Genomic DNA, 27,059 nt, shown 5'->3' with positions numbered 1-27,059 from the left:
AGACTTGAAATTCAAGAACTCACGTGATTTTCAAAAAAAACCTGAGCTAATAAGCTTGATATTGCTGGCAGAATTCATAAACATTAAGCATTATTAGCAAAGAAAGAACCACAATTTTGTCCTAGTACACATTATTTTCTTCCTTCCATATATCAAGTTATCATTTGAAATCTTCTGACCCAGCAGGTAAAATGGAACTCCGGATTAAAGGATAAAGTAATTACCAACCTGAAGCTAACATCAGAAAACACCTCTTCTAGTTCCGACACATAAATCCGGTTTACCAACTCGAGTGAACCTTGAATTGAATGAACAGTGTTGATACAATTGCCACTGCATAAGAATATTCACAAGTACAATGAAACCTCAACCATCTCCATATTTTCATTAAGTCTAAATATAATATCTTCATTTTTGAAGTTTAACTTAAAATGGTTCTTGCAAAATTGATACTTAAGTAACCAAATTCGAGCTAAAATAGTCTAATCCAAGTTTGTGTGAGTTTACTAATTTTACCGAGTTTATTAACATTGAAGTTATTATGCGAGTTAACTCGTTTTGATAATCTAAAATTGAAAACTCAAAAGAGTATTAGAGTCAAATTCAGAGTTTTACAACCATAATTTTATCCATCCGTTAAAATTGTTAATGGTCAATGTTCAATGGCATTGTAACAAAAAGTACATCAGCGATTTCGAAATCAGTTAAAGAACCAAATTTAAGTTGCTATAATATGCCACTTAGTTCAGCATAAACATCAAATAGTGGCAAAGGCAGAAACGCCATTTGGCATGAAGTGCATATAACTAATTCCCTCCCTGCAAATCAAGCTTTCTTAGCTTGTTCTTTTTTCAAAATAAAACAGAAAAAATAAATTCTAAAGTAGAATGGAGTAATCATACCAACCTGCAGCTAAAATTAGAAACCACCACATAAAAATATATCTCGTTTGAGAATTATCAAGTGATATTGATTTTTTTGTTCAATTATTTTTAATTTTTTAACATAGTAGAGTAATTTTATCAATACAGCAAAAAAGAAAAACACTTCTATAGTGCTAGATTTTTTGTAATTTTGTAATGTTACTGTTAAATTAAAAAGATATTTTTTTTAAGCTAGAGAGAGTATTTGACTAGCTCTGTTGAATATTTGACTGACTATTATCCATTTATTTGTCCTAGCTTTGTCATTTTTTGTACATACCAAGCAAAAGTAACAAAAATGATCCCAAGCTTTATGTCTTAAGTTAATATCTTTTCTACTAAGTCAATGTTCCCCTCTACCATGATCTGGGGAGAAAACAAATGTTTTTTCATACAATTTTTGGATTTTGTTTTAATGAAAATAATTTCCTTTTCGAAATGGATGATTCTTCACTTTAATTTATTCAAGAAAAATTTTGTAAATGGCAAGAGATTAGTTCTTGTACACACACATGGAAACCTTTTAAGCAATTAATAGTTGGTGTATTATTTTCAATACTCTTTGAGTAGAGTACAGTCAAATTGAATTGCTTTCAGTTTTCTTTGCTTCCTTTTTTTTCTTTTTTCTTTTAAAAAAAAGGGAGATAGTGAAAGCAGATAAAATGAAAGAAAGTTACACGGTATATTCAACCAAGATAGAAGCCAAGATTTTCCCTTCTTGTGTGTACATTTGGAATTTGGAAACATTAGGCGACCAGTTACATGATATATTCAACCAAGATAGAATGCACCTCAATATAATTTTCATGGGCAAGATACTTAATATTGTAAAATGACCTCACTCTATGAATGGTTGGAATAAATTAAACCTGTCAAAGGCATAACATGAAAGCACCCAGACATAATACAGGCACACTATGGCAATATCTAATAGCGGCAAAATATTGAAGAGAAGGCAGAAAAAACAACCCCAAAGTTTAACGTCGGAAAAAACCTCTCAATGTGAGAGTTAAAAAAATCCCACGGGAAGGTAAAAATATTCACTATTTTCGAATCAAAGCTACAAACAAGTCTCAAAACTTACAAGCACCAATAAGCATACATGTAGAACTCTTGTACAAGACCATTAACACACAAACTAAATGGTGAAATCAATGATACAATAGACAGCCGTTGTTTACGAACTTTTTGGCTAGAGAACTCGATAGCAATCACACCTCAAAGTTGAAGGACTATGATAAGATCCTGCTTGATAAATACACAATGATGTGTTCAACATTGTTGCATTCCTTTTAACCTTCAAAAACAGAACCGAAAGGTACAAATTCAGCTTGAGAAAAGATTGACATCAAAATAATAAATATCGCAATGCAAAATTTTACAGAAGTACTTACATGCTCACCAAGTTGCAATTGCCAAGAAGCTGCCTAATGCACATTTTAATGGTTGAATCCAGAAAGAAAGCAAATCCTCCAGCATAGCAGTTTCTATCTCTTGATGCCCCTGGAAAATCTATTTGAGTTAGTATCCATAAGAAATGATATGAGATAGAGTGGCTTCAAATATCAATACCTCTAGATCCATCAAGTTTATGTTACCTTCGTAAAGGGTTATGCTGCAACTCTTCAAATATCAATACCTCTAGATCCATCAACTTTTCTCCTGCCATATTCTCCAACCTGAAGTTAATTGCAGAGAGGAATAGAGTAACTATACCTACCTGAAGCTAAAACAGAAATCACTTCTTTTGATTGAATGAAGGTAATGTAAATATGGTTTGAATTTATATAAAGATTATGTGCTGAAAGGGACAACTTAATCATACTCAATCAAGCCTCTTCATATATGCATTGTATTGACCATTGCAGCTAACTATCCACAACATTTTAGCTTTCAAGTTTCCTTCTCCTTTTCTGCAATAGACACTGTTTCTATTTTCAGAATATTTGACCTTCTCTGCTCAAGTGACAGCAAGGGTATTCCCATGTTTCTGTATTGCTGCTTATTCCTCAATGTATCTCATGCACAGCTCAGAGGCATTCTCCTGACACACTAATACACAAATTAATAACAATTCAAGACTAAGAGTTTGTCATCAGAAAAACCAAACACAGATATCATTCTATAGTCTTTCAGTTCTTTTTATTTTCTACACTTTTTTGTCTGAAATGCATAATACTGCAGTAATGTTGGATCATTGTTTTGATTTTAGGATCATCAGTGAAATGATATTTAACAAACATAAATGCCACCAAAAAGGTGAAATTGCAAAGGGGAAGTCAAATGAAGTTCGATAGAAAATAAAGTGATCACAAGCATAATTTGATTGGCATAATATTACAAGTTATAAAGAAAGGATTTTCAGTATAGACATTTTAGAATAGAATCTTAATAGCTTAATATATGTCCAAACTGCACATACCAGGATAAATACCATTGGCTAAATTCATGGTATGCCTATATTTTAGTTTATTTAAAAATAATAATTTCAAGAAAAAAAGATAGATACTCACCAATAAGTGAAGTTGATAGAGATGAAATTGTTGTCTGATGGCTTCATCGCAACTTGACCTTCTAATGACATTAGCTATATCGAGTTCACCTTGGGAAAACTGTTTATCAATAGCATGTTCAAAAGAAATTATACAAGGCATTAGATGAGTGTATAATAATATGAATAACTCTCCATCTATTCAACTTAAGAGTTACAAATCCAGCAAGCAGTTGAAGGCATAAATCCCAACTTACTCTTCTAGTTCTTGTTGATAAGGATAGATATGGTACAATATGTTATCAAAATTCAGATAGCATGTTGAACACTATCTCTGTATACAAACAAGACAAGGAAGAAATAGTTACTGTTAGAAAAGATTAAACAGCAATAATTTCATCCTTTTATTTTGAAAGCGTATACATCTCATGCTGATTCCTTTTACCTTGAATCTTCTAGCACGATAGGTAACTTTGATAAAAATAAAAAGGATTAGAAACAAGTACATTTTCAATCTCGGAAACCATTTTAATAGCCGTATTTAATTTGATATGTACATTGAATTTGGTTAAGCATAAACATAAAGATTAGGCAAAGAAAAAAACACCATTTTTTTAACTGTTTTCTTTCCACAAATGAAGCTATAATTTTTTTGGTATGACTTGTGCATCTGTGAATTTGACTGTGGTAGCATGTGTGAATCATGAAGATTAGAGAATTACCTGCACAGAAATCTCTGTTCAGACAATTTGTTGGGAGTCCACTTCAATGGTGGGAACGGGGGAAATTTTGGGCCAGATTAGTTGATGTTTGTTCTTGCAGTGTTCTCCCAGCAAATCACAGTTGTCAATTTTGAGTAGCAAGAGAGAGGGAGGCAGCTTTTCTCCTTCCATATTCTCCAGCTTCTTGCATTCAAAAATGCGCAATTGTTGAAGGGAGGTGAGGCGGAGAAGCTCGTTGCACTCCAATGTCTCCAGATTCTTAAACTCCCATATCTCAAGAGTGGTAAGGGAGGGAAGGTGAGGCAGCGAACCCACCTCTGGGTATGACTTTATGTTGTCGCAGTAATAACCATTAATGGAAAGATGAGTGAGGGCGTCCAAGTTGGCCATCCATGATAGATCCCTCATTTGTTGCTCGCCAATTCCCACTTCAAGTGATTTCAAGTTAGGCGGCAAACCACCCTCCGCCAACCTGCAAATGTTTGGGCAACCATATATGTGGAGAGAGTGTAAACTTGGGAGTAGACTCTTCATGTCAAGTGGTAATGCCTCCAACTTTGCGCACCCTGTTATCTTGAGATGAGTCAAGTTGGGTGCAGCCAGTCCTTCTCCTGCTAATGACACTAATTTGTTGCAGTTAGTAATGGAGAGACGTTGAAGAGCAGCGTGTGGTGCCTCTGACATTGACACTGATTCCAGATTCCTACACCTTTCTATCTTGAGATTCTTGAGATTGGGAAAGACATCCAACGACAACGAGATCAGTGTATCACAGCTGTGTTGTATTATTAGCTCTACCAAATCATACTTGTGCTGCTGTAGCTGTGGGAATTCTAGTTTTCTACAGCACAAGATGTGTATTTGTTGGAGGCAACGTAGATGGTTGATGCTTATCATTGCCTTCAATGCAGACTCCATCACAGATTTACATCCCAGAATTGATAAACTATCCCCATCAAGATACATGGCCTCGGTGTGCCGGACTATAAAGTTTGTGGCTATATGTAGTTTGCGAACTTTGGAAACATCCGACAAAGAAGAAACGATTCTGAAGAATACCTGATTACGCATCTCTTCCTTCAACATTCGACAATTTCTTATTTGAAGCTTCCTAAGTTGAGGAAAAGTTTCCGACTCAGATACGTGCCACACCTCCCAACATGCCATGTTAGAAAATACCAAAGTCTCCAGTGAGGGAAACGGTGCAATATGCGAAGAATGATGATCTCCTTCATTCTTGTAAAACTCCTCGCCAATACTCCTCACCTGATGGAAACCTTCAATGCGCAGGGACTTGAGAGATGGCAGCTGTCCAAGTGAAGGCAGCATGCAGCAATTCTTGCAAGAGTTTAGAGATACACGTGTCATGTTTTCGTAGGAACAGTTCCCCAACCAATCTGGAAATATTGTACCCTTGTATCCCTTGATTGTCAACCCTTTCAACCCAATCTGCGGTTGCAAGTTATCCAGCATGTCTCTTTCTGTTTCTGTGCTTGAAACCAAATCATCACCTGAAGACCATTCCAACCATAATTCGTCAATATGCTTCTTATCCATTATCTTTGCACTCTTTGCTTCTTTCACATCAACAATATTCTCCAACTTCTTAAGCTCAAGGCATCCATGAAGATTTACCAGCCCTCCTAACTCCTGGATTCCATTGTCTTCGTGCTTGCCAACAACAAAGGAACTTAAAGCGTGCAACTGATTCAATTTGCTCATTTTTCCGGGCATTTCTTCCAAAGAAGTTTCTCTAATATCAAGATGCCGCAAACCCACAAGATTATGCAAACCACTAGGCAGCGTAGCTAGCTTACGACAATAATACAATTTCAGTGTTTGCAAATTAGACAAGCTGCACAAAGACTTTGGCAATGTCTTAATATCAGTCCGAGAGAGGTCCAAGTAGCGCAGATGGATCAATTCTCCTATTGAATTAGGCACCACATCAAGTTCATCAAAGGATAAAACTCTCAAGTATTTAAGCTTTGATGCTACGCTTTCCATGCTAAACAAATCGTTGACATACAAGGATGTCCTCAAAGATTCGAATGTAGCAATGGAATTAAAATTTTTTGAGACTGAACGATTCAATTTTCCAAATGACAAATGACGAGTCAAACTCACCAACTCCTCTTCTTCACCAAGTTCATCTAATCTACAGTAGAAATCTCCAGCAAGGAATATTGCCAAGTCATGTAAGAGATCATGCATCACAAAACGGTCATAATAATCTTGATGCTCTTTAAAAAATAATCTAGAAGCTAAATCGTCAAAATATTTGCTACCAACTTCTTCTAAAGTCTCTCTTCTATTTGATACCCGTAATAGATCTTCTGCCATCCACAACATGATTAATTCCTCTTTCTTAAATTTATAATCTTTGGGAAACAATGAACAATAAACAAAACAACGTTTCAAATATGGAGGTAGATGAAAGTAGCTTATTAATAATGCTGGGATTATCTTACTGTCATTCATAGAAAACTCCCAAATATCACTCTTCAATATTTTTCCCCACTCCTCAGCGTCATGGTTTCTGCAGAGGCAACCAAGTGTTTCTGCTGCTAATGGCAGACCATCACACTTCTTAGCTATCTTTTTGCCTATTTCTTCAAGTGCAGGGCTCCCATTTGATTCTGGAAAAGATGCACTGGATGCAAACACCGACCAACATTGATCTTCTGACAACGTGTTGAGGATGAGAGGTTGATAATTTGTTTGAGCAACTAAACCAACATTTTCCTTGCGAGTAGTGAGAAGAATAGTACTTCCCTTAGCCCCGTATTGAAAAGGGGTTATAAAATTTCTCCATTGATGTTGATCATTACTCCAAACATCATCCAAGACAACAAAGAACTTCTTATTCAACAATTTTTCTTTCAAAGCATGTTGAAGTGAATTGAAATCGTCGAGACTACAAGTATCTCCAAGGATCCCTTTCAAGACATTCCTTGTAATCTCAACAATATCAAAATTTTCTGAAACACAAACCCATGCCTTCAGATCAAATCCCTTCATGAACTCCTCTTCATTGTTGTACAGCCATTGGGCTAAAGTTGTTTTACCAACCCCACCTATGCCAACAATAGAGATCACAGACAAGTGATGCTCATTGTTGTCATTCAGCATCTGGACTAAGGCCTTCTGGTCATCCTCCCTGCCATACACATTCCCTCTTGCAAGAGAAGTGGATGGAACTCTCCATGAGGAGCTACCAGTGGGAATCTTTTCAAGGCCAAGGTTTTCTTTGCATTTCTCAAGATCTTCAATAGTTCTAACCACCTCTACTATCTCATTGACCATCTTCCTTTCTTCAAAATTGAGGAAGCTAGGCAAGAAAGTTGGTACCTGCTTCTGAGTTGCAGCTTTGATGCAGAAACGGTCCAGCAAGTCATCAGCCTTGTAGACAGCATCCCTCAGATCATCCAGCCACTTCTTCACCAATTGGTTACCAAACTGCTTCTGCTCAGCGTCAGCAACCAGAGCTTCAGCAGCCAAGAGAGCAGTCTTCAGCCTTCTCACCAACTCAGGGCCAAGCTTCTTCCCCACCACCAAGTTGTAAGTCTCAGCTGAAATGAACCTCTCCAGGAGAACAGTGATGAAACCAGACAGAAAAGCTTCACCCACTTTGTTCATGGTGATCTCAAGGGAAAGTAAGAGTATTCTGCAGATTAGAATGAGAGTAACAATGCTCACAAGTTTGTAACTGAACTCAGGAATTTGAGTCTCAAAAGTGTAAAGTAAGACTGAGAGCGAATGTGTTCATCACTCAATTTCAGAGTTACAAGTATTTTTATTTTCAAAAGAGGATTTAAATTTTTGATATAAAAAATATTTTTAATAAATTTTAAAAAATATTTTTTTGTGATATTTTTAAAATATGTTTTTAATGCTTATGTTACCAAAATTCTTATATTAAAAAAATTTATTTTAAATTTGAATTCTTTATAATTACTATCTGTTTAGACAAAATAATATATTAAAGAAAACAATATATATCTAAATGAAATTATGATTTAGTTTTGACGTAGAGTTGCTTTATTTTTTTTTCAAAATAAAAGTTTACCTCCTTTTTAAAAATAATTATAAAATTTGATCATGCTATCTATATAGAATAAATATTGAAATTTAAAATATAAATTAAAAATTTATAAAATAAAATATATAAATATATACAAATATATAATAATTATTTTAGTAGCTAATTTTTTATTGATATTTTTTTAAGAAAATCATACAAAACAAAAGTTTCATGATTAATTTTAAAAAATTGTCAACAAATTATCATTTAAATAGCATAATCTTTTTATCTTTATTTAAAAATATTGAGTTCTACTCCTAACTTTGAAAAAAAAATACATTATTAAGTTATATTTAAAATAGGTCTCAATCGTAGTAGTGAATAAGTGAATAAAAATCTCATAATGTGGGGAATATGTAATTGCACATAGCATCCAGGTGTTAAGTCTAGACTCTAGATTCTAAAGATTGTTTCGGTGTGGGGTGTGTTTGTTAAATTGGTCCCAACCTAATTAATAATAGAGAAAGTATGGGGAAACTCCTAAATAGCTGTAGGTCTTCCTTTTTTAATTTCTGAATCGAACCAGTAATAACTGTAACTCTGTAAGGAAATGGCTCCAATTTATTAAAACAGTACTTTAGAAAATAGAAAATAGGTCATGATCCTATCTATAGCCATTACATATTCTCTTCAAAATTTTACATTATGGAGGACTATATAGCTTTAAAATTTTACATTCTTATTGAACAATTTATTATTATAATATTAAATCCATTATACGCTAGATAACTAGTTGTAAACTTGTAATAGTTCAAATACATAACTCTTAATATAATACTGAGTAACTGATTTGTTAAATAGCATAACTACTTCGATTTGATGTACCTGAGAGAGACTAATATGGTAGTACTATTGAACCTGGCCCCAGAACATAACACGGTGGTTGGAAGTTGAAACTTCCCACAAGATGCATAGAATCAAGGACTAAGCTAAGCGTGAGCCAGCTGCGACGACTTGAAGTCAATGCCGTCTAGGCTGAAGCTGAATTATTGGAAGGAGCAGCTCCTCATCACATCACATCAAATTACACAAAATTTCCACAAAAACTACTACTCCGCGTCTTGTCATCACATGGCCTGTTTCAAAGTTTTGGAAATGAAAGTAACAACTAGAATGACACCCGTGGCCGATAAATTAATGATAGTATATAATAAATATTAAAAATAGTTATGTTTTGTAGAATTAAATTAAATATGTTTAAATTAAAATTAAATTTAAAAGGTGTTTTGTTTAAAATAATTTGTAGTATAAAAGATTTAGATATTAAAGTTGTACAAAGTAATATTTTTATTTGGTAGTTTGATTTTTGTATTTGTTTTAGTTGATGGACTTAGTCTTTTTATATGACACTCGTCCTCCTTTTTTTTTATTAGTTATTGTTAGAGTTGTTGTTTTTTTCTTTCTGTCGTAGATTTTTGTAAAGACATATTCTTTATAAATTGTTGAGTTGTATACACTTTCTATTATGTTGTTTGTTCCATATTTGTATATATGTTCTTCTTCCGAAGATATGTCTTGAATTTGTATGGTTTTCTTTTTCTTTAATCTCTTGATGTGCATGCAGTTTTCCAATGACATTTACCATAAAAAGAACAAAAATGTGTAGAATTTTTTTAAAATAAGTTATTTTTAATAAGACTAATTGAAATAGTATAAAGTGAAATAACTTGTTAATATTTTTCTTTGATCCACTCTGTCAAATAATGTCTCAAGTATTGCAAATTCAAAATAGTGTTAGAAAATGTTCAATTTAAAAATATAATAAATATGTTTGTTTTGTACCTTTTCATCTAATATAATTATTTCTAAGCAAAGAAACTCTTCTTCATTTGAGTAAGTTTGAGATGTTGTGTAGTGCGAAAATAAATTTCTTGTGTTAAATTTGATGTTATTTGAAGAAATAGTGATAAGAGACTTATACAAGTAGTTCAAATAGTATAGAATTTGAATACTTGTAACGTAAAATTTATTATGATTAATAAATTATCATGACATTTGTAATATGGATGTTTATTACATTTAATGAGTTATTTATAGAAATTAATAAATTAATTATTGGAGTTATAAATTTATTGTATTGTTTATAATGGTAAAATATAAGAAATACAGGGATATAGATTCTTGTAGGTTATAAATTTGGTTAGATACTATTAATTTTTAATTATTGTCATTGATAATTTTGCAGCCTAATTTATATATATTTCTATTACTTGTATATTTTATTTTTTGTTAAATCAATGTTTATTGCTACGTTTTTCTTCTTCAATTGTTTGTCTTCACACCTCGTACTCCGTCATTTTTATTTGTTGTTCCAAGTTTTTCTCCAACTTTTTTAAGAAATTCACTTTACTTTCTTTATTTTGTTAAATTGTGAATACTTGAACAATTACACATAATGGAATACGAAGAGGAACAAATCAAATGGAATTAAAAATCAGACCTATTTTAATCTTATATCGCCTTAACATGAGAATTGAAATCTCATTAGAATTAAAATTAGTGCTACTTTTTATACTAAAATATGAAATAGAATTCCAATTTTTCAGAGAATTTTATTCCAAGGATTAATTAATGCAAAATACATTACTCTAAAGAATGGTAAAAAATAAAAAAAAAATCTAAGTAAAGATTAAAATACATCAAGTTATATCACAAACATCTAAACAATGAAAATAACATTAATATATGTAAACATATAAATAGAATGCAAACAAATAAAAAAAATAAAAAAATATTTTTTTTATAAACAAATTAATTATATAAGATATAATTGACAAGACATAATATTTGTATGACATGGTTGTTGAAATAATAAATAAAAACGACATTACTTCATCATAAAAATATGAGTTTTTAAATATATATATATATATATATATATATATATATATATATATATATCATACCAATCAATTGAATACATAAAAAAAACTTTAATCACGTACAAATTTCAATTGATTCTATTAATATGAAAAGACCCTTAATCACGTACAAAATTCAATTGACTGAATTTTGACAGCACAATTCAATCGATTAAATAAAAAAATACCCTTATTGCTTTGCGAAATTCAATTTGAAGAAACATGCGATATTTGTGGCGTTTACAACTCGTTATTCACATTGTCCCGATTAATGAAAGATTTATTTCGTTGTTATTTTTATTTCTAATTATTAATAAACTTGACAGATAAATAATAAAATAATAATTTATAAAATAAAAAATAAATTTAATAATTAAATAATATATAAAAAATTAAGTTGTAATTAAAATTAAATAAGAACTATTTAATAATTATTAAAAAAATTTAAAAAACATGTTTTTGTTAATGGTCCAAATCGGATCGTGGAATCCTATGCATTCTTTCCACAAATCAAGCTATTATTTTTTCCCCCAAAGCATGATGTTGTTTTTAACATAAAGGAAATGACAAACATGAGAGATTAGAAAATTACCTACTTAGAATCTATATCGGAAAAGTTTTAGACTTGAATGATGAGGATGTGGTCAGATTAGTTGATGTTTGTTCTTGCAGTGTTCTAACCACAGTTTGTCATTTTCAGTAGCAAGAGAGAGGAGGCAGCTTTTCTCCTTCCATATTCTTGGGCTTCTTGGCAGCATGAGATGTGCAATTGTTGAAGGGAGGTGAGGTGGAGAAGCTCGTTGCTCTCCAATGTCTCCAGAGTGGTAAAGGAGGGAAGGTGAGGCAGCGAACCCACCCTGGGCATGACTTTATGTTGTCGCAGTCATGACTTGAAATTGTAAGATATGAGTGAGGGCGTGGAAGTTAGGCATCCATGATACACCCCTCATTTGTTCCTTGCAAAATCCCACATCAAGTGATTTCAAGTTAGGTGGCAAATCACTTCTATCAACCTGCACAAGTCTGAGTAACCATATATCTCGAGAGACTGTAAACTTGGGAGTAGACTATTCATGTCACGTGGTAATGCCTCTAACTTCCAGCACCCTGCAACTTGAAGATGTATGACCAATGGAATTGTTATCTTTGTGAAAATTATGTTGCACAGTTAAAACTTTTTCTTAAAAGCTTAATAATGCATGGCAATAGCGTGTGTGATTCTTCACTTTTGTTGAATCAACAAAAATTATTCTGTTTGTTCATAAAGATTTCTTCTTATGATAATGTTATATATTTATGGTCCATACCAGAGACAAGATACTTAATTTAGGTTAACATTGTACAATCATTTTTTTCACTCTAAGGCATTACATGGGCACACTATGGCAATAGTTAATAGCAGCGTGATAAGAACCTGCTTGATAAATACATAATGATGTGTTCAACATCGTTGCATTTCTTTTTAGCTTCAAAAACAGAACCGAAAGGGACAAATTCAGCTTGAGAAAAGATTGACATCAAAATAATAATACCGCAATGCAAAATTTTGACAAATGTACTTACATGCTCACCAAGTTGCAATTGCCACAGAAGCTGCCTAATGCAAATTTTAATGGTTGAAACCAGAAAGAAAGCAAATCCTCCAGCATAGCAGTTATCTATCTCTTGATGCCCCTGGAAAATCTATTTGAGTTGGTATTCATAAGAAATTATATGAGATAGAGCAGCTTCAAAGATCAATACCTCTAGATCCATCAAGTTTATGTTACCTCTAGAGCCCTCTCCTTTTCTGCAATTGACACTGGTTCGGTTTCAGAATATTTGACCTTCTGCTCAAGTGACAGCAAGGGTATTCCCAACGTATCTCATGCAGAGCTTAGAGGCTTTCTTCTGAAACACTAATACACAAATTAATAACATTTCAAGACTAAGAGTTTGTCATCAGAAAAACCAAACACAGTTATCATTCTATAGTCTTTCAGTTATTTTTATTTTCTACACTTTTTTGTGAAATGCATAGTACTACAGTAATGTTGGATCATTGTTTTGATTTTAGGATCAGCAGTGAAATGATATTTAACAAACATAAATGCCACCAAAAAAGTGAAATTGCAAAGGGGAAGTCAAATGCAGTTCGATAGAAAATAAAGTGATCACAAGCATAATTTGATTGGCACAATATTACAAGTTATACAGAGAGGATTTTCAGTATAGACATTTTACCAAGTAGCCATCCTCTTTTAAGTCCCAAAAGATCGAATATTCTAAGACAAGATTTCTTCTTGAATATTTTACTCCTGCATATTATAATATTATATTTTTCCTGATCTTATGTAGCTTAGTATATGTAAAACCTGTTTGATAACGTGTCCAAAAGAAATTATACAAGGCATTAGAAGAGTGTATAATAATATCATAACTCTTCATCTATTTAAAAGAGTTACAAATCTAGCAAGCAGTTGCAAGCATAAATCCCAAGTTACCCTTCTAGTTCTTGCTGATGATAAGGATAGATATGGTACAATATGTTACCAAATGCTGGGTACTGATATATCATTGTATACAAACAAGACAAGGAAGAAATACTTACTGTTAGAAAAGATTAAACAGCAATAATTTGATCCTTTTATTTTGAAAGCTTATACACCTCGTGCTGATTCCTTTTACCTTGAATCTTCTAACAAGATAGCTAACCCTTTGATTAAAAAAAGGGTCAGAACAAGTACATTTTCAATCTCGGAAACCATTTTAATAGCCCTATTTAATTTGATATGTACAATGAATTTGGTTAAGCATAAACATAAAGAATACGCAAAGAAAAAAAATACTATTTGTTAAACTGTTTTCTTTCCACAAATCAAGCTATCATTTTTTACCTCTTTGCAAAACAGCATAATGTTGTTTTTAAAATAAAGGAAATGACAAACATGAGAGATTAGAAAATTACCTACTCAGAATCTGTACCGTACCGGAAAAGTTTTTTACTTGAATGGTGGGGATGTGGGAAATTTTGGGCCAGATTAGTTGATGCTTGTTCTTGCAGTGTTCTCCCAGCAAACCACACTGATCAATTTGAAGTAGCAAGAGAGAGGGAGGCAGCTTTTCTCCTTCCATATTCTCCAGCTTGTGGCAGCATGAAATGTGCAATTGTTGAAGGGAGGTGAGGCGGAGAAGCTCGTTGCACTCCAATGTCTCTAGATTATAGAACCAACATATCTCAAGAGTGGTAAGGGAGGGAAGTTGAGGCAGCGAACCCACCTCTGGGTAAGACTTTATGTTCTTACACCCATAACCATAAATTTTGAGACGAGTGAGGGTGTGCAAGTTGGCCATCCATGATAAATCCCTCATTTGTTGCTCACAAATTCCCTACACCCTCTTATCTCCAGATTCTTGAGATTGGGAAAGACATCCAACGACAAGGAGGTTAGTGAATCACAGCTGTAGTCTATTTGTAGCTCTACCAAATCATACTTCTGCTGCTGTAGCCGGGGGAATTCTAGTTTTCTACTGCTCCAGATCTGTATTTGTTGGAGGCAACTTAGATGGTTGATGCTCATCATTGCCTTAAATGCAGACTCCACCACAGATTCACATCCCGAAATTGATAAAGTCTCCCCATCAAGAAACATGTCCTTGGTGTGCTCTTCTGTAAAACCGGTGTCTATATGTAGTTTGCGAACTTTGGAAACATCTGACAAAGAAGAAACGATTCTGAAGAATACCCGATTAAGCATCTCTTCTTTCAACATTCGACAATTTCTTATTTTAAGCTTCCTAAGTTGAGGAAAAGTTTCTGACTCAGATACGTGCCACACCTCCCAACATGCCATGTTATCAAACTCCAAACTCAAAAGTGAAGGAAACGGTGCAATATGTAAAGAATGACGATCTCCTTCATTCTTGTAAAACTCCTCGCCAATACTTCTCAGCTGATCGAAACCTTCAATGGTTAGGGACTTGAGAGATGGCAGCTGCCCAAGTGAAGGCAGCATGCAGCAATTCTTGCAAGACTCTAGATATACACTTGTCATGTTTTGGTAGCAACAATGTCCCATCCAATTTGGAAATATTGTACCCTTGTATCCCGATATTGTCAACTCTTTTAACCCATTGTGCGGTTGCAAGTTATCGAGCATGTCTCTTTCTGTTTCTGTGCTTGAAACCAAATCATCACCTAAAGACCATTCCAAGCATAATTCATCAATGTGCTTCTTATCCATTATCTTTGCGCTCTTTGCTTCTTTCACGTCAACAATATTCTCCAACTTCTTAAACTTGAAGGGTCCATGAAGATTTACTAGCCCTCCTAACTCCTGGTCCTGGATTCCATTGTCTTCGTGTTTGCCGACCACAAAGGAACTTAAAACATGCAACTGATTCAATTTGCTCATTTTTCTGGGCATTTCTTCCAAAGCAGTTTCTCTAATATCAAGATGCTGCAAACTCACAAGATTATGCAAACCACTAGGCAGCATAGTTAGCCCATAACAGCCACGTATCTTCAATGTTTGCAAATTACACAAGCTGCACAAAGACTCTGGCAATGTCTTTATACGAGTATAGGAGAGATCCAAGTGGCGCAGATGGATCAATTCTCCTGTTGAATTAGGCAACACATCAAGTTTATCAAAGGATAAAACTCTCAAGTATTTACACTTTGATAATATCTCACATGTTGCCGCTTCAATGTTGAAGTAGGGAGATGAGAAATTGCCACACAATAATAATGTTCTCAACGATTCTACTTTAGAAATAGAATTATAAAGTTTTGAGCTACAATGACTTAAATCTACACACAAATGCCGAGTCTGAATCCTTATCTCCTCTTCTTTACCAAGTTCTTCTGAGTTGCAATAGAAATCTCCAGCAAGGAATATTGCTAAGTCATGCAAGAGATCATGCATCACAAAATAATCACCAAAGCCTTCTCTCTTCGGGAAAAATAATCTGGAAGTTAGTTCATCAAAACACTCACAACCAACTTCTTCTAAACTTTCTCCTCTCTTTGGCGGTGGTAAAAATTCTTCTGCCTTCCACAAAAGGATTAATTTATCTTTCTCAAATTTATAATCCTTGGGAAATAAAACACAATAAACAAAACAACGCTTTAAATGTGGAGGAAGATGAAAGTAACTTATCAGTAATGCTGGAATAATCTTACCCTTCTCCACAGAAAATCCCCAAATATGACTCATTAGTATCTTGTTCCATTCCTCAACATCGTGCTTAGTGCGTAACAAGCGACCAAGTGTTTCTGCAGCTAATGGCAAGCCATCACACTTCTTGACAATCTTTCTACCTATTTCTTCAAGTGCTGCTCTCCCATTTGATTCTGGAAAAGATGCATTGTTAGCAAACACTGACCAACAATAGTCTTCTGACAACCCTTTCAGAAAATAAGGGCGACAGTTCTGAACTGCTAGAGCAACATTTTCCCCGCGAGTAGTCAGAAGAACAATACTTCCCTTCTTCCCATATTGGAAAGGGGTCATAAAATAACTCCATTTGTCACCATCATCACTCCAAACATCATCAAGAACAATAAAGAACTTCTTGTTTGACAATTTTTCTTTTAAAGCATGTTGAAGTGAATTGAAATCGTCGAGACTGCAAGCACCTCCAAGGATCCCTTTTATGACATTCCTTGTAGTCTCAACGATATCAAAGTTCTCCGAGATGCAAACCCATGCTTTCAGATCGAATTCCTTCATTAAATCCCCGTTGTTGTACACCCATTGAGCTAAAGTTGTTTTACCGACCCCACCTATGCCAACAATAGAGATCACAGACAAGTGATGCTCACTGTTGTCCTTCAGCATCTTGATCAAGGCCTTTTGGTCATCCTCCCTGCCATACACATTCCCTCTTACAAGAGAAGTGGATGGAGCCCTCCATGAAGAGCTACTGGTGGAAATTTTTTCCAGGCCAAGGTTTTCTTTGCATCTCTCAAGATCTTCTATTGTTCTAACAACCTCTTCTATCTCATTGACAATCTTCCTATTTTCAAAATTGAGGAAGCTCGGCAAGAAAGTTGGTACCTGCTTCTGAGTTGCAGCTTCGGTGCAGAAATGGTCCAGCAAGTCATCAGCCTTGTAGACAGCATCCCTCAGATCATCCAGCCACTTCCTCACAGATTGGTTACCAAACTGCTTCTGCTCGGCGTCAGCAACCAGAGCTTCGGCAGCCAAGAGAGCAGTCCTCAGCCTTCTCACCAACTCAGGGACAAGCTTCTTCCCCACCACCAAGTTGTAAGTCTCTCCAGAAATGAACCTGTCGAGGACAACATTAATGAAACCAGAGAGAAAAGCTCCCCCAACAAGAACTCCAGCCATGTTCTCAAACAAGAGCAAAGTAATCAAATTTTCAGAATAGTATGAGACAACAATGCTTGCAGGGTGCTGAACTCAGGCTTCCGGGATAATGAATATAGCGAGGTGGCCAAGATTCATTGACAAGAAAACGTTGACTTCAATTCACGTGGTTTTGCTGGCAACAGATGAAAATGAGTGCCTACCTGATTCTTTTATAACATTTCAATTTTTAATTCTCGTTTGAAAGATGGAACAAGTTATTAAATTGCAAGTGGTGCGGCACATGTATCATGCTAATGCATGTAGTGTGAGCCGTGAGATATAATTATTTGTAGAAATTCTCTTTATATAATCCTCCATAATTTCAAATGCTTAAGAGAATAATGCCTATTGAATATTTTAAAGCAGATTAATTCTATCGATTTATTTTTTTCAATAATATTTTTAGCTCTGTTGAATATTGACATTTTTTTAATCAATTGTGGAACTTTGGAAGACTAACTCTTATCGATTCATTTCTCCAATTTTGGTATTTCTTGCTTGCTTTGTCATTTTTATTACTCATGCAGCACAAGTAACAGAAATGAAAAGTACATGGTATATTCAACCAAGGCAGACTCCAAGCTTTATTTCCTCTTGTTTGCACATTTGGAATTTGGAAACATTAAGCTACTAGTTATATAGAATGCACCTCTATATAATTTATAGGCAATATATTTAACATTGTAAAATGATCATTCATGGTGGGAATACCGAATAAACTAAATCTGTCAAAGGCATAATATGGAAGCACCAATACCACCAAATAATTGAAGAGAAGACAGAACAACAGAACACCAAATTTTAACGTGGGAAAAAACCTCTCAATGTGAGAGATAAAAAAAAAACCATGGGAAGGTAAAAATTTTCAATATTTTCCAAATCAAAGCTACAAACAAGTCTCAAAACTTACAAGCACTACTAAGAATACATGCAGAACTCTTGTACAAGAACATAAAAGCATAAACTAAATGGTGAAATCAATGATACAATAGACGACCGTTGCTTACGAACTTTTTGGCTACAGAGCTCGGATTGCAATCACACCTCAAAGTTGAAGGACTATGAATGAAGAACTCCAGGTAAACCAGAAAAGAATTTAACCATCCGCTCATTCATTTTTTCAGGTTAATACACTAATTGGGATGTAGAGGGACTCTCCAAAAAGAGTTTGCTTGGGCCTCACACTAAGGAAAATTATCATAACCTGCTTGATAAATACAGAATGATGTATCATTCCTTTTTAGCTTCAAAAACAGAACCGAAAGGGACAAATTTTGTTTGAGAAAAGATTGACAAAAAATAATAATACCGCATTGCAAAATCTTACAGAAGTACTTACATGCTCACCAAGTTGCAATTGCCACAGAAGCTGCCTAATGCACATTATAATGGTTGAATTCAGAAAGAAAGTTGATCCTCGACCATAGCAGTTATCTATTTCTTGATACCCCTGGAAAATCTATTTGAGTTGGTATTCATAAGAAATGATATGAGATAGAGCAGCTTCAAAGATCAATACCTCTACATCCATCAAGTTTAGGTTACCTTCATAAAGAGTTTAGCTTCAACTCTTCTTCTTGTAGCGTTTTCCGGGCAAAGGACAGTGTTGAATTTGAAATAGTAACAGAAAAAGGAAGCTTTTCTCCTGCCATATTCTCCAACCTGAAGTAAATTGCAGAGAGGAATAGAGTAACTATACCTACCTGAAGCTAAAACAGAAATCAGTTCTTTTGATTGAATGAAGGTAATGTAAGTATGGTTTGTTTTACATAAAGATTATGTGCTGAAATCTTAGCCATCTGGGCACTTGTACCTCGGTAGAAGCTATTCATTGTCCTTCAGTTTTTATTTCATGGTAATCTATTCTTAATATATAAAAGTAGATACATAAGTTTACCCACATTACTTTCAAAACATCTTTTTCTTTCTACTAATGTCATGTCAGCAACATCACTTACTTGGCAAAATATTAGAATCAACCACTAGTTTTTGCCAAATCAACTATTATTTCCAAATCAGCAAAAAATATATATATACAAAAATTTGTAATAAATTTTGTAACCTATAAAGACATTCAATCCATATCCATATATTTATTATATCTCACCGTTATAAACAACACAATAAATTTATAACTCCAATAATTAATTTGTTAATTTCTATAAATAACTCTGTAATAAACATTCATATTACAAATGTAATAATAATATTAATAATCACAATAAATTTTACGTTACAAATATTCAAATTTCATACTATTTCAACTAATTATATAAGTTTCTAATCACTATTCCTTCAAATCATATCAAATTAGCACGAAAAATTTATTTCCGAACTACACAACATCTCAAACTTACTCAATGGAGCATCGTTCTTTGGACAATATCACCAAATAAAAAGACAATTGGTTTTAACTAAAAATTATTTTAAACAAAGCACCTCTTAAATTTAACTTTAGTTTACACATATTTAATTTAATTCTACAAAACATAACCATTTTAATATTTATTATATACTATTATTAATTTTATGTCTGCCTCATTCTAGTTAATTCTTATGTTCCTCTGTAATTGCAATTTAATTGTGGTAGCATGTGTGAATCATGAAGATTAGAGAATTACCTGCTCAGAAATATCTGTTTAGACGACTTTAAGGAAATTGATGCATGTATAATTGAATTGTGGTGGCATGAGAACCATGAAGTTAGATAATTACCTGCTCAGAAATCTCTATTCAGGAAATTTTTTTGCTATCGACTTCAATGGTTGGGATGTGGGAAATTTTGGGCCAGATTAATTGATGCTTGGGCAGCAAAGGACAGTCTTCAATTTTGAGTAGCAAGAGAGAGGGAGGCAGCTTTTCTCCTTCCATATTCTCCAGCTTTGGACACCAATAAATGTGTAGTTGTTGAAGGGAGGTGAGGTGGAGAAGCTCGTTGCACTCCAATGTCTCCAGATTATCAAAGTGTTCGATATGTAGAGTGGTAAGGGAGGGAAGGTGAGGCAGCGAACCCACCTCTGGGTATGACTTTATGTTCTTACACTCATAACCATAAATACTGAGATGAGTGAGGGCGTGCAAGTTGCCCATCCATGATAGATCCCTCATTTGTTGCTCGCCAATTCCCACTTCAAGTTCTTTCAATTTAGGCGGCAAACCACCCTCTGGCAACCTGCAAATGTTTGGGCAACCATATATCTGGAGAGAGTGTAAGCTTGGGAGTAGACTCTTCATGTCACGTGGTAATGCCTCCAACTTCTCACAATCTCTGACTTGAAGATGAGTCAAGTTGGGTGCAGCCAGTCCTTCTCCTGCAAATGACACTAATTTCTCGCATAAAACAATGGAGAGCCATTGAAGAGCAGCATGTGGTGCTTCTGACATTGAGATTGATTCCAGATTCCAACAGTTTATGATCTCCAAATTCTTCAGATTGGGAAAGACCTCCAACCACAAGGAGGTCATTGAATCACAGCTGTCTTGTATTAGTAGCTCTACCAAATCATACTTCTGCTGCTGCAGATGGGGAAATTCTAGTTTTCTACAGCTCAAGATGTGTAGTTGTTGCAGGCAAGTTAGATGGTTGATGCTGATCATTGCCTTAAAGGCAGACTCCATCACAGATTCACTTCCCCTAATTGATAAAGTATCCCCATCAAGAAACATGGCCTCGGTGTCCCGTTCTATAAAGTAGTCGCCTATACGTAGTGTGCGAACTTTGGAAACATCCGACAAAGAAGAAACTATTATGAAGAATACCTGATTACGCATCTCTTCCTTCAACATTGGACAATTTGTTATTTCAAGCTTCTTAAGTTGAGGAAAAGTTTCCGACTCAGATACGTGCCACACCTCCCAACATGCCATGTTATAAAATACCAAAGTCTCCAGTGAGGGAAATGGTGCAATATGCGAAGAATGATGATCACCTTCATTCTTGTAAAACTCCTCGCCAATACTCCTCAGCTGATCAAAACCTTCAATGCTTAGGGACTTAAGAGACGGCAGCTGTCCAAGCGAAGGCAGCATGCAGCAATTCTTGCAACACTCTAGAGATACATGTGTCATGTTTTCGTAGGAACAGTTCCCCAACCAATCTGGAAATATTGTACCCTTGTATCCTTTGATTCCCAAGTATTTCAACCCATTATGCGGTTGCAAGTTATCGAGGATATCTCTTTCTTTTTGTGTACTTGAAACCATATCATCACCTGAAGACCATTCCAAACATAATTCATCAATGTGCTTCTTATCCATTATCTTTGCCCTCTTTGCTTCTTCCACATCAACAATATTCTCCAACTTCTTAATCTCAAAGGATTCATGAAGATTTACCAGCCTTCCTAACTCCTGGGTTCCATTGTCTTCGTGCTTGCCAACGACAAAGGAACTTAAAACGTGCAACTGATTCAATTTGCTCATTTTTCTGGGCATTTCGTCTAAAGAGGTTTTTCTAATATCAAGATGCCGCAAACTCACAAGATTATGCAAACCACTAGGCAGTGTTGTTAGCTTAGAGCAACCATACAACATCAATATTTGCAAATTACACAACTTACACAAAGACTCTGGCAATTTCTTAATATCAGTCCAAGAGAGATCCAAGTAGCGCAGATGGATCAATTCTCCTATTAAATTAGGCACCTCATCAAGTTTTGTAAGGGATAAAACTCTCAAGTATTTACACTTTGATAATATCTCACATGTTGCCGCTTCAATGTTGCAGTTTGCAGATGAGAAATCGCCAAACAATAATAATGTTCTCAAAGATTCTACTTTAGAAATAGAATTATAAAGTTTTGAGCTACAATGAGTTAAATCCACAAACAAATGCCGAGTCTGAATCTTTATCTCCTCCTCTTTACCAAGTTCTTCAGAGTTGCAATAGAAATCTCCAGCAAGGAATATTGCTAAGTCATGCAAGAGATCATGCATCACAAAATAATCACCAAAGTCTTCACTCTTCGTGAAAAATAATCTGGAAGTTAGTTCATCAAAACACTCACAACCAACTTCTTCTAAACTCTCTCCTCTCTTTGGTGGTGGTAAAAGTTCTTCTGCCTTCCACAAAAGGATTAATTCATCTTTCTCAAATTCATAATCTTTGGGATATAAAGCACAATAAACAAAACAACGCTTTAAATATGGAGAAAGATGGAAGTAACTTATCAGTAATGCTGGAATAATCTTACTCTTCTCCACCGAAAATTCCCAAATATGACTCATTAGTATCTTGTTCCATTCCTCAACATCATGCTTAGTACGTAACAAGCGACCAAGTGTTTCTGCAGCTAATGGCAAGCCATCGCACTTCTTGACAATCTTTTTACCTATTTCTTCAAGTGCTGCTCTCCCATTTGATTGTGGAAAAGATGCATTTTCTGCAAACACTGACCAACAATAGTCCTCTGACAACTTCTTGAGAAAATAAGGCCGACAATTTTGAACTGCGGAAGCAACATTTTCCTCCCGAGTAGTCAGCAGAACAATACTTCCCTTATTTCCATATTGGAAAGGGGTCATAAAATTACTCCATTTGTCACCATCATCACTCCAAACATCATCAAGAACAATAAAGAACTTCTTATTGGACAATTCTTCTTTCAAAGCATTTTGAAGTGAATTGAAATCATCGAGACTACAAGTACCTCCATGGATCTGCTTTATGACATTCCTTGTAGTCTCAACAACTTCAAACTTCTCCGAAACGCAAACCCATGCTTTCAGATCAAATCCCTTCATGATCTCCTCCTGATTGTTGTATAGCCATTGGGCTAAAGTTGTTTTACCAACCCCACCTATGCCAACAATAGCAATCACAGACAAGTGATGCTCATTGTTGTCATTCAGCATTTTGATTAAGGCCTTCTTGTCATCCTCCCTGCCATACACACTCCCTTTTACAAGAGAACTGGATGGAGTCCTCCATGATGAGCTACCAGTGAGAATCTTTTCAAGACCAAGGAAATCTTTTTGTTTTCCAAGATCCTCAATTCTTGTAACCACCCCTTCAATCTTGTCTACCATGTCATCTCTATCTTGGTTGATGAAGAAGCTAGGGGACCACCAGGAAAAACTTGCATTCTTTTGAGTGGTGGCTTTGAGGAGGACAGCATCGAGCAAGTCCTCAGCACAGTAAACAGCATCCCGGAGACTATCGAGCCACTTCCTAACATTGAGATTTCCAAACTGCTTCATCTCAGCATCAGCAACAAGAGCTTCAGCACCCAACAGAGCAGTCTTCAGCCTTTGAACCAAGTCAGAACCAAGCTTCTTGCCAAACACCTTGTTGACCGCATCCTCTGTAAGGCACTTGTTAATGACAATGTTAATGAAGCCAGAGAGGAAAGCTCCACCAACAACTGCACCAGCCATGATATGATCTCAACAACAGCAACAGCAAAGTGAATGGATTTTCAGAGAAAGGTGAGAGAACAATGGTTGCAGGGTATAGTGAACTCAATAGAGGGGGTTTCTTAATCAAGTGTACAAAGAAGGTGTCCAGCAAGTCTCCGAGCTAACTTAAAATTATTCAAATTTCAAAATAGTGGAGTGTCTTGATGGCTCTTAATTATAAAACTATATTTTAATTTTTAATTGTTATTGTTATTGCTATTTTAGAAGGTGCAAGTTAATTGCATAAAACCTTTAACCGTATCCTAACTAGCTTTTGAATGATGCAATGTGAATGTGAATGGTTCATAATAAAATAATGATGCTGATGCTGCAATGTTAACTTCCTTAATACTAATTAACTAAGGATTTAAGGTCTAGTTTTTCTTTCTTTTTCCTTTTGGAAGTTGTTTCTAACAAACATTACTTTACAGTAAATACGTGATGAAAATTTGTGTCTTGATGTACATGTTCACAAAGTTTATGTCTTATGAAAGTTCTCCCAACAATAAGGCAAGTAGAGGAATTTGGCAGAGAGATACTGATTAGTATATGATAAGTTTATAACGATATTGATTTCACTTCGATTATCGTTGCTGGCATAGTATCACAGTTAATGACAGCATCCATGAGTAAAGTTCTTATTAGTACTATAGTAGTCTCTGTCAAATGCATCAAATCGAAGTAGTAATGATTTATAACATATCAGTAATCAGCATTACATTAAGAGTTATGGTATTCAAACTATTACAGGTAGTTTATCAAGTAATATCATGGATTTACTATCAAGCAGAGTTCTTCCCCACTTTTCTTTTCCTTTTAAAATATATATTTTTTGTAGGGAAAAAAATCTCAGCACCAAATAGTAGAGATAGAGACAAAAGTTTTGTTTCTATGCTTAGTATAAAATACAAAGGAGAAAGAAACAAAACAAGCTTAATACTTCTAAAATAATTATTTTTAATAAATCTAATAATGCATGCAATGAAATGAATTTACAGGGAGCGACAAAGTAGTGAAGATCGAAATTTTACACAAAAGATGTTGATGAAAGTTATTCACAATTGACTTTGTTTTGTGTGAGAAGTTAATTAAGAAAGTTATTCATAATTGACTTTCAAGAAGAACATGAGTGTGTCCATGACATTAAGTGGTATCTGTCTGAGGTAATTATAAAAAATTCTGTATCAGTGGAGTGCTTAACTGGCTCTTCATTTGTTAATTGTTGTTTGAAAGATGCAACATTACTAAATAGCAACAATGGAGTTGTTTCACTGCACATGAATCATGGTATTATCTTCTTGTTAGAGATATACAATATCACAAATTCTACAGAGTTAAAACCGAGAAAACTTTCCAAAGAAATTGCTGCATATACATGCTACATTGCTACGTAACTAACAGTTAAAATTCCTCTTTGGAAGGTGTCAATGTCAATTGTTCCTTAGCGACAAGACCCAATATCGCCTTCGAGATAACTTAGAAAATTCATAGCAGTGGAGTGTTTAATTGGCTTTGCTCTAATTTCTCATTTTTTAATTCCTGCAAGTGGTGTTGTTTCCGTGTTACCAATGGACACTACTAGTCTTTGTGGAAACTACATACAACTAGGAACATTTTGTCACCACATTTTTGTATGTATATCATGGCAATATATTATGAGGTTATTAATAACAATAATGCATGGTAGTTGTCTTATTTTAATGACTTGTACGTTGCTAATGTCTTAGTCTTGGTTTAATAGTTTGTTTGGAACTTTTAATTTGTGTTTTTAACTCTCAGACATGCAACAAAACTGCAAGTTGAAGAAGGTTTCAACTGTGCCATGAGTCATGACTAAGGTAATAATAGTTATCAATCTTTGGGAATATGCAAGGCATATCCAAGTCATATTAGGTGACTAGTCCGATGAACTAACTTTAGTTTATTAAAGCATAGAAACAAGATCATGACATTAGATATTTCATATTGCAAAGATCAATTGTATAATAATATGTGTTTGTGCTGGTTCTACTCTAATTGCCCCTCTGAATTTAGTTTAAGAAGACTTTCAAATATTCCTCACTGAATCGTTGCCAATTAATTTGGCAAACTCAAATAACCATTTTCCACAGTGCAAGAAGCCTTATTCGTAGACAAGTTCAATGCAAATTAAAATACTTTTTTTAATTGGACTGGTAACAGTGAAAACAAACATAGGTTTGCCAAGAAAAATATATTTGACAAGTTCAATGCAATATTAGAACATCATTGGAGTTCTGTTTTTGCTGTTTGGATCTTTCTTGCTTTTTAAGTCTTTTCTTATTACCTATCAAACATAAAAGGAGCACTCATGCTAGGAATTCATCCCCTGAGAAACGCTGCATCAATTTTTTGAACAATGATATACATGTCAGATTGAAAAATAAAAAGGCCATCTCGAAGTATATGAACAAAAATTCGACTTCAGAATTTTATCTTCAGGCCCTCTAGGAAATTTGTTTTGAGTTGATATTCACAAGAAATGTTATGAGATAGAGCTATGTGAAATATCAATACCCATTGATCATCAAGTTTAGAGTTATCCTCATTAGAGTTTAGTTGAAAGTTAGTTGTTACAATCCACCAATAATATAATCTGCACTTTATGTTACCAAATCTTCAAAGAAGTATCCAAATTAAGCTTGCAAACAACGTCTTATCATACCAGCTAAAGTATACTAAGCGCATGAGAGAGGTATTCACACAGCAGCAGATAGTTTTTCAGCGAATTTTAAGAGAAAGTATTGAAAAAGATGGATGACACTAAGACACAGTTTTGAGTTAACTGCTGAGGCTGACATCAGATTGTATTGTGAGTTAAGTAGAGGAATCGAATAACAAATTCAACAAGAGTTTATAGAGAGACGCCCATGATTTCCACTGGTTTGATCCTACCCTGGAATCTACCTTTGGTCGTCACGAAGAAACTTGACTAGAGATTTCCTTTTTTTTTTTTTTTAAACTATGATCAAATTCAAATCTAAGCTTAACACCACATATTACAACTTACAAGAACAAACTCAGAGATCATTCAAGCCTTTACTGTGACCAATGCAACTGTTGTCTTTGTGGAAATTTTGTTGCACAGTTCAAACTTTTTCTTAGAAGCTACTTTTATTATATGTTAATTTTACATAAAATTATGTATGATGAACATTTTATTTTGTCGACGCTGTTGTGCAGTAAAACATTTGAAGCAAAATTCATA

At 34.5% G+C, this 27,059-nt stretch overlaps 3 protein-coding genes across 8 annotated transcripts; all 3 read right to left on the bottom strand.

Annotated features, from left to right (window-relative positions):
• Nucleotides 1-1,948: 1,948 nt before the first annotated feature.
• Nucleotides 1,949-7,904, bottom strand: LOC130962115 (putative disease resistance protein At3g14460). The gene is made up of 7 exons (XM_057888208.1): nucleotides 4,137-7,904; nucleotides 3,672-3,748; nucleotides 3,437-3,535; nucleotides 2,749-2,975; nucleotides 2,522-2,602; nucleotides 2,318-2,426; nucleotides 1,949-2,220 (listed from the first exon to the last, which is right to left on the bottom strand). Exon 1 carries the CDS (start codon nucleotides 7,773-7,775, stop codon nucleotides 4,155-4,157), a length of 3,621 nt encoding a protein of 1,206 aa, XP_057744191.1. The 5' UTR covers nucleotides 7,776-7,904; the 3' UTR covers nucleotides 1,949-2,220; nucleotides 2,318-2,426; nucleotides 2,522-2,602; nucleotides 2,749-2,975; nucleotides 3,437-3,535; nucleotides 3,672-3,748; nucleotides 4,137-4,154.
• A 1,147-nt stretch (nucleotides 7,905-9,051) lies between these two features.
• Nucleotides 9,052-17,556, bottom strand: LOC130962116 (putative disease resistance RPP13-like protein 1). Of its 2 annotated transcripts, XM_057888210.1 has the most exons (5): nucleotides 16,246-17,556; nucleotides 14,029-16,110; nucleotides 12,645-13,776; nucleotides 11,674-12,188; nucleotides 9,052-9,296 (listed from the first exon to the last, which is right to left on the bottom strand). In XM_057888210.1, exons 1-2 carry the CDS (start codon nucleotides 17,414-17,416, stop codon nucleotides 14,429-14,431), a joined length of 2,853 nt encoding a protein of 950 aa, XP_057744193.1. In that variant the 5' UTR covers nucleotides 17,417-17,556; the 3' UTR covers nucleotides 9,052-9,296; nucleotides 11,674-12,188; nucleotides 12,645-13,776; nucleotides 14,029-14,428. The 2 variants fall into 2 exon arrangements, with proteins under 2 accessions (XP_057744193.1, XP_057744192.1); XM_057888209.1 differs by having other exon boundaries at nucleotides 14,029-17,556.
• A 736-nt stretch (nucleotides 17,557-18,292) lies between these two features.
• On the bottom strand, nucleotides 18,293-23,946 carry LOC130962114 (putative disease resistance protein At3g14460). 5 transcript variants are annotated; one of them, XR_009079723.1, is made up of 4 exons: nucleotides 20,153-23,946; nucleotides 18,957-19,099; nucleotides 18,777-18,887; nucleotides 18,293-18,641 (listed from the first exon to the last, which is right to left on the bottom strand). XR_009079723.1 is itself a non-coding variant. In XM_057888207.1 (2 exons), the coding sequence occupies exon 1, from the start codon at nucleotides 23,810-23,812 to the stop codon at nucleotides 20,171-20,173; it is 3,642 nt and encodes a 1,213-aa protein (XP_057744190.1). In that variant the 5' UTR covers nucleotides 23,813-23,946; the 3' UTR covers nucleotides 18,912-19,099; nucleotides 20,153-20,170. The 5 variants fall into 5 exon arrangements, 1 of the variants encoding a protein (XP_057744190.1); XR_009079726.1 differs by having other exon boundaries at nucleotides 18,785-18,887; XR_009079724.1 differs by having other exon boundaries at nucleotides 18,777-18,896; nucleotides 18,983-19,099.
• Between the last annotated feature and the right edge of the window lie 3,113 nt (nucleotides 23,947-27,059).

Source organism: Arachis stenosperma, chromosome 2, assembly GCF_014773155.1.
Source record: "Arachis stenosperma cultivar V10309 chromosome 2, arast.V10309.gnm1.PFL2, whole genome shotgun sequence".
Classification (NCBI taxonomy): Eukaryota; Viridiplantae; Streptophyta; class Magnoliopsida; order Fabales; family Fabaceae; genus Arachis; species Arachis stenosperma.
This window is presented reverse-complemented; position numbering and strand designations above follow the sequence as displayed.